General features: G+C 39.6%; 1 protein-coding gene across 1 annotated transcript; it reads right to left on the reverse strand.

Moving 5' to 3' along the window:
* Positions 1-742: 742 nt before the first annotated feature.
* dusp7 (dual specificity phosphatase 7) lies at positions 743-12492 on the reverse strand. The gene is made up of 3 exons (XM_042407365.1): positions 11347-12492; positions 8803-9231; positions 743-5567 (listed from the first exon to the last, which is right to left on the reverse strand). Exons 1-3 carry the CDS (start codon positions 11753-11755, stop codon positions 5251-5253), a joined length of 1155 nt encoding a protein of 384 aa, XP_042263299.1. The 5' UTR covers positions 11756-12492; the 3' UTR covers positions 743-5250.
* Between the last annotated feature and the right edge of the window lie 1746 nt (positions 12493-14238).

A 14238-nucleotide genomic window follows, 5' to 3' on the forward strand; every position in this document is an offset into this window, starting at 1 on the left:
TAGTTATTTATGGTAAGCACAAACAGCATGTTCCTTTTTCTACCGCACAAACAGACAGGGTGTATGGGAAGGGAAGTGGCAGAGTTTCAGTTTAAGCAATCGGATATCTCGGTGTAAGAAGCCTTCGAAACCACTGCAAAGACACAATGAGACAAACCCTATGTATGTGTGTGTGTTTGAGATTGTGGAAGAAGATAAAGTAAGGGGAAGTCTTAGACATAGCAAAACCAACAAACCCAACAAGAAACAGCACTTGTATTATCGTGTTCTAAACTCAATCACTTTCAGAAAGGCTTGTTTACCATCAAGTCTAGAACAGATGACAAACTGTAATTTTGCAGCCAGATTATTGGAAATAGGAATATCTGAGAGGAATTCGTATCAATTATTCATATTATATTATATTACCTCTTAAAAAAAACATCTTGCTACCCTACGACACCATATGTCAACTGGATAATGTGATTTTTTCTGTTTCATTTGAATAATTCATAGAGACCTGAACTGATAAAACTATCCAGTAATTCACAAGAATAAAGCAAGTATAAGAGGAAAGTTTAAATAAACATAAAGGTATGATTTTTCCTATGTCTTGTTAATTATCTCATGACCTGTCAGATTTATGTTGTGACCTTGTTGTGGTCCCGGCCCTCAGGTTCAGAACCATTCATTGAAATTGGCAGGTGAAGATTTAGCACTTGATGTTAATGTGTTGTGGAAAGAAATAAGAAGGAAACAGGTGTTAAAGAAAAAAATATTTCAATATTTATTTGCGGTATAAACATGTCTTGTGTTGTTTCCATATACTGTACAATACATAGGGTCAATCGTGTTTCCTTCAGTAGACAGAAAGGTGAAACTGCCCCGGTTAACATGCCCCCGTTTTATACACAGACAGATTGCATCTTTTTTTAAAAACTGTTTACAGCACAATACAAAACAGCTATTCAACGTGTGTTTGAAGCTGTAACACGATGCAAGATGCATTGTCAAAAAAATCCCTGAAAAATTCCTCACTGAGGTAACAATTTTTTTTTTTAAATCATTCACTTTTTCTTTCACTTTGTTTTTGACACCGCCAACCACTCCTCTTCCACTCCTCTTTTGCTCATTCACGTTTTTCACTCTCGAGCACATTCTTACCAATATGTAGCTACAAGTTTAAGGACACAGAAACGGCCGTTCCCGTGGTCTGGCAAATTTACAAACAGAGAAAAAGACTTGATTTCTCTTTCATTGTTACAAAGACACAAAAAACACAAGAAAGCAGCTTGAAATCAACCATATTCTTTTTAAATAGAAAAGCTCCGTACTGAAATATATTTCAATCCTTGGGTGCAAGTGATCAAGTCCTCAACATTTTCCTTATTGTAGATGGGATATGACTCCAGATAAGGGAAGTCCATTCAAGCATGGTAGTATTATTTTCATCTCTGATGCTATAATAGGAGAGGAACTTTTGCATATAAATTCATAACATATATATACTCAGATATATATTCATATTGAAAGGCCACAGGAATAGCATAGAGCACATTATATCAAAACAAGACGGAAAAAGACCTTGTCATTATTTAAGCCGGGTGGTGTAATCATCTATTGTGAAACATAACTGGCATGCTGAAACACAGCTCTGGCTGTATGTGTGTGAGTATGTATGTATGTGTGTGTGTTGTTACTGGGCTCACCGGCCCTACATTTTGGAGACCCCAGGTGAAATGTTACTTCAGTCCACAAGCCATATGGAGCTGGATCTTGTATAATTATATAGAATAGATATAGTACAAAAGAAGAAGAATTTAAAAATGTTGAGGTCTTGGATCTACAAAATACTGCAAAAAAGGTGTTCTGATATATTGCAGAGTAACAAAGAGGACCTTGTGTGACCCGTTACGGTAGAAGACAGCTCGCCGTCTATAATTACCGTGTTCTGATTCAAATAACAGATAACAAACGTTTCATCTTTTTTTTTTTTTTTTTACACAATGTTTTTCTAAAGTGAGATACAAAGAGTATTGAACAGTCAGCATTAGAAACAAGTTAGAAAGATTATATAAGGCCAGCTAAAACCAACCCTGTTCAGATTCAACTGCTGTCCCCTCTGAAACCCAGTTCTTTGTTTCTGTTTAGACCCTGTCCACATCACCACTTTAAAAACACACTTCTGTAGTTTGCTGTGACAATTGAGCCTCATGCAAGAACCACTTTTAGGAACAGATTACTTCTCATATGACACGTACAAGTGATTTAAGAGCAGATTTACCAATTTTCTCATATTTAGAATTTTTTTCTTAAATATGAACAAAATTGATGATCGGCTCAGATGTTGTACAAGTCATGTACAAATGGTGCTATACTTAAGAATTATAATTTAAATATGTAAATATGACATCAACCAAAATAAATAAAATTAAACTTAATCAATATTCTGCTCTCACCTTTAAAAATCAGTGATCACTTTGCTTTAGCAAGATGTTTTTTTAGCATCTAACTTCAAATCAAACTGTTCCCTTTTTTATTTTTGTCTGCTGTGACAGTGTAACAGCCTACTTGGTATTTTGTATTTTTTTTTGGGTACACTAATAGCACTACTGACACTGCTAAATTAGTTGTTTTTGTCTTTTCAATTTCAGGCTCTGCAATGTGAAGTTCTGCTTTTTAATCTTTTTTTTTTGTGAATGAAATTTGCCAGTAAATGGAGCAGAACACATACAAAGCCTTACAAAGCTGTTTTTGAGGCATCGATAATGCTAATGATCACATCCCACAAGTGTGCACCAAATCATGAACAGATGTATTTATGAAATTGAAACAAGTGAGTTTGTTGACTTTGACTTTGAACACTCGTACGAGCAAACCTTCCAGAAAAAAGTAAGAGCAAAAAAGTAAAGATAAAATGTTCTTGCATGAGGCTCAGTGCATCTATAGATGCTGCCATAAGTCCATGTGCTGCAGTGTTGTTTCACCCATAAGAGGAAACGGACACTAAAAGGACAGCAGAACGGAATTTTAACATATTTTTTCATGGATTTAAAAAGAAAATTTCTCCATGGATTTTCTGATTTGTTTTTTTTCTACATACTATTCCAATCATTTTCAAAATGCCTTTGAAGTGCTCCTGATGTGAACAGGGTCCCAGAAAACTCATTGACCACACGCTGTGTACCGCTGTGTTCAGCAGCAACAGCAGTTAAAAAAACGGACCTCATCGCTCGTCTTCCCACCTGGTAAAGCAACATCCAACCCATGGTTAAGTCTGCTGTTAGAGAGCATACAGTACCACAGCATGCTCAGGTATACAAAATAATATAGATCTGTTTACTATTAGCTCTATAATATATATTTATATCCATTTGTGTTTAATATTTCTTTCATATAATATACCCAAGGCTTTAAGGGTGAATCAACTCAGACAATTTTCTTTGATGAAATGGCTGATCCCCTTCGCAGAGAGACCTTCCCTCCGTTTTCTCCAAATGCAGTTAAGGGACACGAAGCTATTGAAGTAAGTAAGTGCAGTCTGTATCTGAGGTCAGTCCCAGTCCACAACACTGCGATGCCAACACTGAGACCAGGTTACAATCTCAGCCCTGACACCTGGTCCTGTCCAGAGTCCTTTTTTTTTTGGCAAATTTCTAACTGGGTCCTTAAAGGAACCTAAGATGTGACACAATTGAACAACTTCCTCTTGGGCAAAAAGAAGTTTGCAATGTGGGTAATACAAGAGTGTTGAGGCACTTCTTTGCCACAAGGTTGCTAAGATAAGCTGCCCAAAAAGGTGTCTTGGTATCCCCAACGCTAACCCTAACCTTTCATGCCTCTGCCTCAAAGTACAAAAGTCAGAGCCATTATGAACCAGTTTGGCAAACCTCACTATGCTGTGATGAAAAAACCAATAACCAAGTTGATTTGCAACAAACGACTAAAATAATCAAACAGCTGTTGGAACAACTGGTACTTCTCGTTAGGCAACTTGATGAATCATATGGGGAAGGAAGTAGGAACCGGGAACTGCAGTCTTGCAAACAGTTGGTCAAATGTCAAATCTACTGTAGTATCTTCAGCCACACTTCTACTGCTAATTCCTTGTCCTGCTCCGCAGGCTGTCTCCCTCCTGACCCAATCCGAACCCCTGAACCTCGTCCTTTGCTCGGGGCCCAGTTCCTGCTCCTGCTCCTGCTCCCTCCCCGTTTCACCGTGCAGCTGTCAGGACTCGTCGCAGCCTGGGACTGGCCTCTCCTCTCCGCTCATCTTCTCTGAATGTCTCTTTATCTGCCTGCTTCCAGCACCGGCTCCGAGTGCCAACAAGTCAATGGCTACATCACTGTGCAAACTGCATTAGGTCATTACGAACCTAAAAGAAAGACTAAACTAAAAAAAAAAAAAAAAAAGACAACTAGGAATATCACAACAACGTTCCTCTTTGTTGGCGTCACCACACTCATTCCCTTTCTTTAGTTTTACAATCTCTTAAGCCATTATTGGATTGGATTACTTTGTTTTTGGACAAAGATAAGATTTCTATGTGTATATATTTATATAAGGTATAGATTTGTGCGTAAATGTACACAAAAATATACAAAAATGCATATAGACATACTGAATTTGTTAAGGACTGCCCATACATTTTCTGCTATGTACGTTAACATACATACAGTACATACAGTACAAACATACATACTTTGTTTATGTGTGTGTGTGCGTGTGTGTGTTAATTCCTTGGTTTTTAAAAACTCTACATTCAGTAGAGTGAGATTTCCTACGAGTAAATCCCAGATTCTCCACTTGGCACCAGTCAGCTCAGCTCGAGAGCCGAGACAGAAAGACAGAGAGGATGATGTCGTCTCATGAGTCGAGCACGGTAGATTTTCCGTGTTCCCATCTTTGTATAAAGCTGTCTGTCCTGCGGCGGAACTTCGCCCAGTTTCTCAGTCAGTTAAGTCTCCTTGGCTTCTCGTTACAAGACAAGTTGAGCTTTTTCCTCGATTTCAATGAACTCCGAGGAGGACGCCGTCGTAAACCCACCCGTCAGTGTTCCCTCTCGGTTAAAAAAACTCCCCCATTCCCTTTATCTGTGACCTCCCCTCTCCCTTCAAAGCTGCTCCGTGGCCAGGCTCTCAGACAACGAGCCTCTGGAGGCTAAAACATTCATTAAAACTGGCTGCTTCCCTCCAGTGCAGCCACTTGTTACCATGGTAACAACACCACTTCGACCCTTTGGATGGGACAGTCTCCCCTTTCCCTTAATTTTCATGTGGACTCCAGCGTGTCCAGTTGAAACACATTGTGATTGGTCGGCGTGGTGAAGAAGAGCTGGTCGTGTGTCGGGGAGGACGCGTGGTTGTCGCAGGGGCTGTTGAGGCCCAGCGTCCGCTCAAAGTCCAGGAGCTGGCCCATGAAGTTGAAGTTTGGGGAAATGTTCGACTTTTTCCGCTTGACAAAGTCGTAGGCGTCGTTGAGCGACAGGTTGAGCTTCTGCATCAGGTAGGCCACGGTGACGGTCACCGAGCGACTGATCCCGGCCAGGCAGTGGACCAGGATGCCACACTTTTTCGAGCGGGCCTCGTCTGAGGAGGAGAGGGAAGGACAGAGGAGGAAAGATGAGTGAAGGGAGAGAAGAGAAGAGAAGAAAAGCATGAGAGAGAGGATTAGATAAGTGTTAAAAACTACAGTTAGAAAGTTGTTATGGCTAACATGTTAGCAAACAGTTGTCTTTCTGCCATTACTATATTCATTCTTTTTTGCTCTGCTTTAGTCTCCACCAACTCTTGAGGGAAACATCTGGCTCCGTAGTTGCTAAATGCTCCACTATGTTCACCAGCTAGTAGCTGCTGTTTGGTGCTCGGCAGGTAGCGTAAAGTGAGTTTTTAGAGCTTTAATTCTGAGAGCAGTGAGAGAGCTGCGGGCTGTAAAACCAAAACAACGGGTTAAAAGATGCTGAAACACAAGAGCTAAAGAGGATCACAAAGTCCGGTGATAATCCTCTGTGGGTTCAAAGCTACAAGCGACACTTGATCCATTGTTAATAAAAAAAAAATATTGACTATAGCAGCTTTAAAGTAGGGTTACGTAATATGGTTGAAATTAAATTCACAATATTTGTATAAATCATGGTAAGGCAAGTATGCAAATTCACATAAAAAACATTCACCTGATGTTCAAAGCAATGAACTGTTTCACTGTTATTCATTACACTGGACCAAACTTCTAATATATGTAAAACAAAAAGTAATGACTCAAAACAGCCAAGTTTTGAAGTAAAAACTAGTTCAGAATTATTAATTTAAAAACTGAAATTTGAGGAACAATGACATCATGCAATGATATGTAGAGTCAAAACAAGTAGGTGATTCATTGATTAGCTGATGTCAGTGGCGACTATTTTCATAATCAATTATTCATTTTAACTTGCTTTTCAAGCAAACATGCATCTTTGATGGGACGATTTTCTGCTTCTTTCTGTTTTATAACCTTGAAAACGGAATACTTTTGGGTTTTGACAGCCTTTGGTTGGATAAAACGAGATATTAAGACGTCACTTTGGGCTCTGTGAAATTATTATGAGCAGTTTTCACTATATTCTGACATTTTATGGAAAAAACGATTAATTAATCAATAATCAGCCAATTAACTGATAATGAAAAAATTGCTTGTTGCAGCCCTAATTCAAAGGGATTCACCATCGAACACAAGCCCACCCCAACTCGAAACATGAAAACAAACCTTATATTTTTATTTTTATGTTTAATCCAGAACGACCTTTCTCAATGACAGCAGAAAGTCATAGAGATGGTTTTTTTTCTTTCTTGTTTCATTCTGCTTTCTAGCTCTCCATACACAGAAAAAACACATCTTACATTATTAACAAGTTACATCCATCCACCTTCTGTCAGTTTCAAGTCCTTGCACTTGCATCACTACAGGCCATTAAAGCGAGAGTTAAGTGCTTCTTTCCTTCCTTCTCTCTCTCTCTCTCTCTCTCTCTCTCATTCACTCCTTTATCTCTCTCTGCCTGCATCTCTTGTTGTAGGATTGAGGTCAGTTGGCTCACGAGCTCAAGCTGCCAAGCGGATGCCAAATTAAATTTATATGTGATGTGTGCTCACTTTCCACTATAAAAGGGGCCAAAAGTCCTCATCAGAACAACCCAAACCCGACTATACAAGACTCAGACGTCAAATAAGTAACCGTGTAAACCTCTGTAGTTAATCCACGAATTAACAGATCTTCAGATTGTGCAGATTACATCACTTTACTTTTGCTTTTAATAAAAATAACAAGACTCTTCCATTTATCCAGCTGTTAAAATGCCAGAAAATAATTATATCCTTCCTCTTCTACATACTTGAATACATAAAAACATGTTTAAACAACCGATTCAGATATTTAAGGAATCCACAACTTTCCACAGAACAGCGTGAGTTCACATCTGGGTCTATCGTTTACCATAATTACCCTGATGTTACCCAAAAGATGTGACGTAAGCCCCGTATATTATAGCCAGCCAGACAGCACCGTTTAACATCAGTATGACCCAAATCTGCCATGACCTCTGGCTCTGGCATGTGTCACGCTTCCTCCCACCTAAACAGTAACATTACTCTGAAGAAAGTAAAAGAAAAAAGTGAAATGTCAGTTGTCTGGACGATCTAAGATAAACACAAAGGCTTTGGCGTTTCTCATTGATTCATCGGAGAGGGAATTCACTCATTCTCTGGGAATTAAGTCAGAAGGAATGATGGGAAATACTGAATACGGGGGTGAGAGGATGCGGGAGACTGTAAATTCTTGTGGTTTCAGTATGACCCCATTCTCAAAGAATCCCTTTCCATGTTTTATTCATAACGCTGCTTTGTGACATTGAATTCATATTTAATCATTGATAGTGAAATACAGGCAGCTGAATGTCACAGTGCGGCTCAGTGACGCATTTTTACCACTAATTCTGTCTAAAACTGTTTTTTAGAAAACCATGAAAATGCCAGAAAGATGTTTTTTGTGAATTATGATTAAAATCTTGGATAAAAGCAGAAGCGAATAATGGAGAGTAGATATAATATAACAAACTAATGCTGAAATATAATGGCGTCTAACTCATTTATTATAGGAAAAATACAAAACATTTGATGTTTTCAGCTTCTTGAGTATGAAGATTTGCTGCTTTTCTTTGTTTTCAATGATGTAAACTGAATACGAGTTTGAGTTTTCACTGCTGCTCGGATGAAAGAAGCAGTTTGAAGACTTCATCTTGGGCTCTGAGGATATGTGAAGGACATTTTTCACTACTTCCTGACATTTTGTAGAATAAACCAGTGGTTTCCAAACTAGGGCTCGGGACCCCCAACAAGGGGTCATAAAATACATTTGTGGGGTCATGAGTAAAAAATGATGCTACACAAAAATTATGGTTATTTTTTTTAAACCTCCCTCGAATCTTTGCTTTTTTCTTTTAAATTACTGGATATTTTTCCTTCTTCAGGATGTAATTCCAATAAAAAAAGGAAAAGAAAATCGTACCTTGGTTGAACTGATAACAGCTGACATACAACCGATGACGAGAGATTGCAAGTTGTTTTGTTTTGAAATGTGAAGATTTGTCATATATGTTAGCAAATCGAATGTTTTGGAACAACAAATACGTTATCTTTGACTCTGGGAAAATTATAATGGGAATTTCTCACTATTTTCTAACTTTATATAGACAGAAGGATTTATCATTTGAGACGATACTGAACAGATTAATCGATACTCAAACGAAAATAACCACACACATAAATCTGAACACTCTCCTCTTCCACTTACCAATGAATGAAATGGCCTCAGGAAAAAACTGAGAGAGATTCTGGCTCCAGTGATCGGAGATGGGGATCTGTTTGTACTTGAAGTCGCCTTCGTGTTCGAACATGTTGGGCAGGTTGGGCGTCACGTTGAGGATGTACTTGATGTTGTACTTGCTGAGCACATCCAGGTTGGCGGAGTCTTTGGCACAGCCCAGGTAAAGGTACGGCAGGATCTGGACGGGGAACGCTGGCTGGTTGTTTGGTAGCGGGCTGCCCTCTGACTCAGTGGCGCTCCCCGGCTCGCGGTCAGATTCCCCGTCTGAGCAGTCGGAGCTGATGCGGAGGCCTCCCAGACCGAGGACAGAGGCTGGCGGGGAGCTGCTGGGACAGGAGCAGTCCAAATTGGTCTCGCAGTGCTCAGGGTACTCCGACTGGAACTTGTTGAAGCCCCCTGGAGACCCAAGAAAAGACCAGAAAAGGGTCAATATAAGAATAAAGCAAAGAAAATCATTACACTCGGGGCTTTATGAAATGTGCCCAGTACATGGCGACAGGCAGGTTACTGACTGTGTGGCAAAATGTGTAATTCAAAACTACAAAATGGCAGCTGAACGTTGAGTCTGCAAGATACAAGAGGGCTGTCAGGAATCTGAATTAGAGCTGCAGTGATTAGTCCATTAGTCACATTTGACAGAATATGAATCGGCAACTATTTTAATAATTGAATAATCATTTTAGCAATTTCTTAAAGCAAAAACGCCAAAAATGAGCTGGTTTAAGGTTCTCATATGCGATGATAAATGTTGTACGTGATGGTAAACTGAATATCTTTGGGTTTTGGACTGTTAGTTGGATAAAACAAGACATTTGAAGATGTAACCTTTGGACTGTCTATTTTATAGACAAACAATTAATTGAATGATGGAGAAAATAATCGGTAGATTAATTGATAATGAAATGAATTGTTAGTTGCAGCTCTAATCTGAATAACTAGAAATGAACCTTTTGGACTTTTGAACCACAATGAATAAGTTAGAAACAAAAGAAGAAAAAAGAGGAAAAATTAATACATTTGGACTATTACAATGGTCGTGGTAAATTCGCCTATTAAACACACATTTTACAACATGGTAATTATTTCTTAATTATGGTACATTATACAGTATGATATACTATAGTCAGGTAGGGGTATAGTGGAGGCTAACCCAAATAAAATCTGTGTACATACTTTACTTTTAACCTACATGAAGAGTTATATATCATAAGAAGTATTAAATTTGCATTTTATCTCATGAATGACTTCTTAATTGAATAAAAAAAGACATTTTTGTTGAACTATAGTTATGTCTTTTTCTGTACCACTACATCACACATCAATATGTCATATAACGGGATAATAACGTGACATTACGTCATTATGAATAGGCAAACATGCCGGACAGATGTGCTCCATTGAGAAAAGCTGAGCCCTGGGGAGAACCAGCAGCTCTGCTACCACACTACTCTGCTCAGTGGACTTTTTGTGAATGGCAGCTCGGCTTGTGACTCCCGTGAAACATTTCTGTGTTTATCTACAGATCTCACACACACGTACACGCATACACACATACACACACACACACATACACAGAGACGCACACACACACAAACACACGCGCGCGCACGCACACACACCTTCTAGTGTTAACCATATTTCATACTTGTTTTAGCCGTTTCTGGCTGTCTTATCTTTTCTGTTCGTGTTGATTCAGACAGCGTCATGGTCTCCTCGTTTCCCTGTTCATTCATGAAAAAAAACGCCTGTCTTTTTCTGAAGGAGCACAACATGGCGGGGCCATTTTTGCAGCATTTAATTGAAAACATATTTGACCCAGCTTCATGTATTAAGACACGAGACATTGTTGTAGGTTTCTTTTTGATTGGCTTATAACTGACGTGATTATCTGTCCTAAAAATAAGAATATCAATTAGGGCAATAATTTAAGTGAGTGAATGAAACTGTCAAAGTTCATTATGACTTCACACTGACAGTATGTGACATTATGTTATTACTGTATCTATTATGTCATCACAGACTGAACCGCCGCCGCTGCTGCTTCATTGTTACAATACATAAATAAAAAATAAGTCAAACTTACTCAGTAGACGGTTCATTTGTTTAAAGTCATGCCACAGTGTGACACTTTAAGTGCCATAAAAACAATTTAATAACCTATAATAACGTATATTAAACTGGTAGAGCCGGATATGTGTCACATTTTTCCAAAACCTGCCACAGACACAGACATCAGGAGACAAAATCCAATAATGTGTTCATTAATTCAATTATCCCAGGCCAGATAAATAATTATGTTTTAATTGTCTACTATGTGGTGAGAGTGAGCCTGTTAAAACAACACATGTAATCTAACTGGGACAATTGAACCAGAGTGAAATTAAACTGGTTTGAAAGGAAGGAGTCAGTAGAGAGAGAGAGAGAGATTTTTTTTATGAATTAAAAACCTAGAAGGAGTTGAACACACAGCCAGAGCTTCAGATTTTAAAAGCCGGTTGTTTCTAATCTTACCCTCCAGATAGAAAGCCTTGCACCCGTCGTCCCGCAGCTTCTGCAGGAGCAGCCCCAGCACGGAGCTCCCCAGCCCGGACTCCTGCCGCTCCGAGGTCGCCTCGTCGTACAGCACAACCACGTCCGTCTTGCACCGCTTGACAAATTTCTCCTTGTCCTCGTTGTTGGGGATGATGGAGCGGATCGGCAGGTTCCCCTTCTTCAGCCTGCGGAGCATGAGGCCCGGGATGGCCAGGTTGATGGCCGACTCGATGTGCGAGGACTCGTACAGCTCATGGGGTCTACAGTCCAGCAGCAGCAGAGAGGTGGCCCCGGACTCCAGCTCCTCCTGCAGCCACTCCACGCTCTTACTCGATATCATCATCATAGTCACGATCACAGAGCCTCTCCACAGATGGTTAATTTTCATCAGGGAAACGTTAATCCGCCGGTCCCCTGGTGCGACATGAAAAACAACACAACGGAACAGAGGAAAAGAAAAATCACGGCGCTAAACTTCCCTTCCCGCGGCCGCCGCCACCACCTCCACCACCGCCGCCGCCGCCGCTGCTGCTGCTGCCGCTGCGCGCACACACGCACCCAACACACACTTCCACACACACATCCAACACGCACGCAGCGATGCCCCTGTGGTCGGAGCAGGAAACTTAAACATGCAGAGGTTTCTCTCCCTCCTTCCTCCAGCTTCAGTCCGGCAGAAGTGGAGGTTTCATTCCAGTCCATCGACGTCCATTTGGCGTCCGCGGAGCGACAGACCGGCCCAGAGATGCCTCGTTTTAGCGTCTCAGGATGTGAGTTTCGGATGAGTTGCTGTCGCTAAAGCCCATGATTATTGTTATTACATGCTGGCCCCGTGGAGCGCCTCTGGTTTGTCATTTCCACTGGATGCATTAAAAGAGGTTCTGCCTCCTCAGTGAGGAGAGGGAGGAGCGGAGAGATTTAAAGGTGCAGAGCTGCGAGAGCTTCACACCAGCTCAGCCTGTTTTCACGCCCTGCTGCCCATTCACTGATAGACTGTCCTCAATGCAGATAACACATGTGACTTCTGGGAAACCTCCCAATCAAAATATGATCACGATTAATGAGATGACAGTCACCTTTCAGTTTTTAAACGTCTTTTTTTTTTAATGACATTTTTATTTTATTGTGAATAGCATGCAATACATGTAGAGTAGTATGTTATAAAATTAAATTTTACGTTAATTTCTTTTTGTCAAAGGCTCATTAATCTTTTTTTTAAGTCCAGTGAAGACACATCTTATATTATTGCTGCTGTGTTTTACTTTGTCATTCATTAAATGTTTATATACCATCATCCTGATCATAGTTGTTGACAGATACACTAATAAGCACTTACATCCGCTTACAGCTACATTATAGCGTGTATAAACCAATTTATTAACTGTTTGTATGCCGCTTATGAATGCTAAATAGGGGGACTTAAAGTAAATGTTTGTAACTTTCACTTTTGGAGGTATGTGGAAGTATATTTTAACCAAACATGACTTTTATTTTGCGCTCAGTGGGACATCCTCCTACATCCTATAAGAGTTATTAACTCTGGCAATAACACTGAGTAGCTGAGGCAGACCTAGAATACAACAATGTTCCCAAACCTGCACACCTGTTTGACACTATTAAATGATGCTTTATATTGCTGGCAGGCCTACAAGAAACACCAAATACATTCACATCATGGTCACTCTAAGAAACTGTATGAGAATAGTTAATTGCTGTACTCAGATTGGGCTGGATTACCAACAGGTTTAGGAATATGTGAATATGCACTACAAAAGCACAATATCAACTGACATTAAAGGGTATCATTTGGAAACAGGACATCAGGTGTCAGTTATGTGAGCTAAATGATGTAGACAATGAAATGAAATTTTGTTTCATTTTGCCTTCAGTATTATAATAACACAAAGAGATTATTCAGTAAAACTAAAAACAATTACTTCCTCATGGAAGATGTTGAAATCATGAAAACACTGTCAAATTGACTTTTTCGCTCTGCATGAGTATTTGGGCAATACCTGGTCATCAAGAAAACATGATTGATATAGATAGTGTTTATATTTATATGTTTGTTTATCTGTGTAAAACATGTTTCTCCCATATTACATACAGTAGGTGGATTTGTTTGTGTTTGGCACATGATGCCAATCGCCAGAAGTTGTTATTTATATGCCGTATCATTGCATGTCATGTAATCTCATGTGGGATGGATCATATATATATATAGGGGGTATAGGGGTCTCTTATCTTGTCTTAAAAAGGGCCCTGTGTCAAAACCTAAAGCTCTGAGAGGATACTGTTATGATTTCTAAATGAATGTGTTTAATCAAATTACCAAACAGCAAACCTGGTCCCCGGTAGAACCCCTACGGCACAGAGAGGGGGAATTAACAGGGGCCTCCACGGGGCCACCTAGCAGCTTTAATCCATTCATGATTATATTGCTCACCAATATGTGTCAAAACAACTCCAAAAGGCAAAAATTTGTTTAATCATTTCTGAGAGCGCAGACAAGGAAACGATGAATAAATTGCTCACCAGCTCATAAGCAGTAACTTCAACTATGTGGTTGTAATCCTGCCGTCCTCAGCAACCACTAAACTGCATGTTTACCAGTGATTCAGGTGGGATTGTGATTCTGTTCATTTAATATTTTCAATGTTTGACTGTTTTAATAAATTACTTGGGGACAGAGGTGAAGCTCAGACTTACCGGCCTACATGACTCTGATTCATTTTCCTCTTATCTCCTCACAGCCTTTACTTCCTCTATAACAAACAATTTAAATACATTTCCATAAATTTATGTACCAATTTATTACTGGACATTTTCCTGACTGAAAATTGGCTTTTTACCACTTACTAGGCAACACTA

This window comes from Thunnus maccoyii, chromosome 3 (assembly GCF_910596095.1).
Source record: "Thunnus maccoyii chromosome 3, fThuMac1.1, whole genome shotgun sequence".
NCBI lineage: Eukaryota > Metazoa > Chordata > Actinopteri > Scombriformes > Scombridae > Thunnus > Thunnus maccoyii.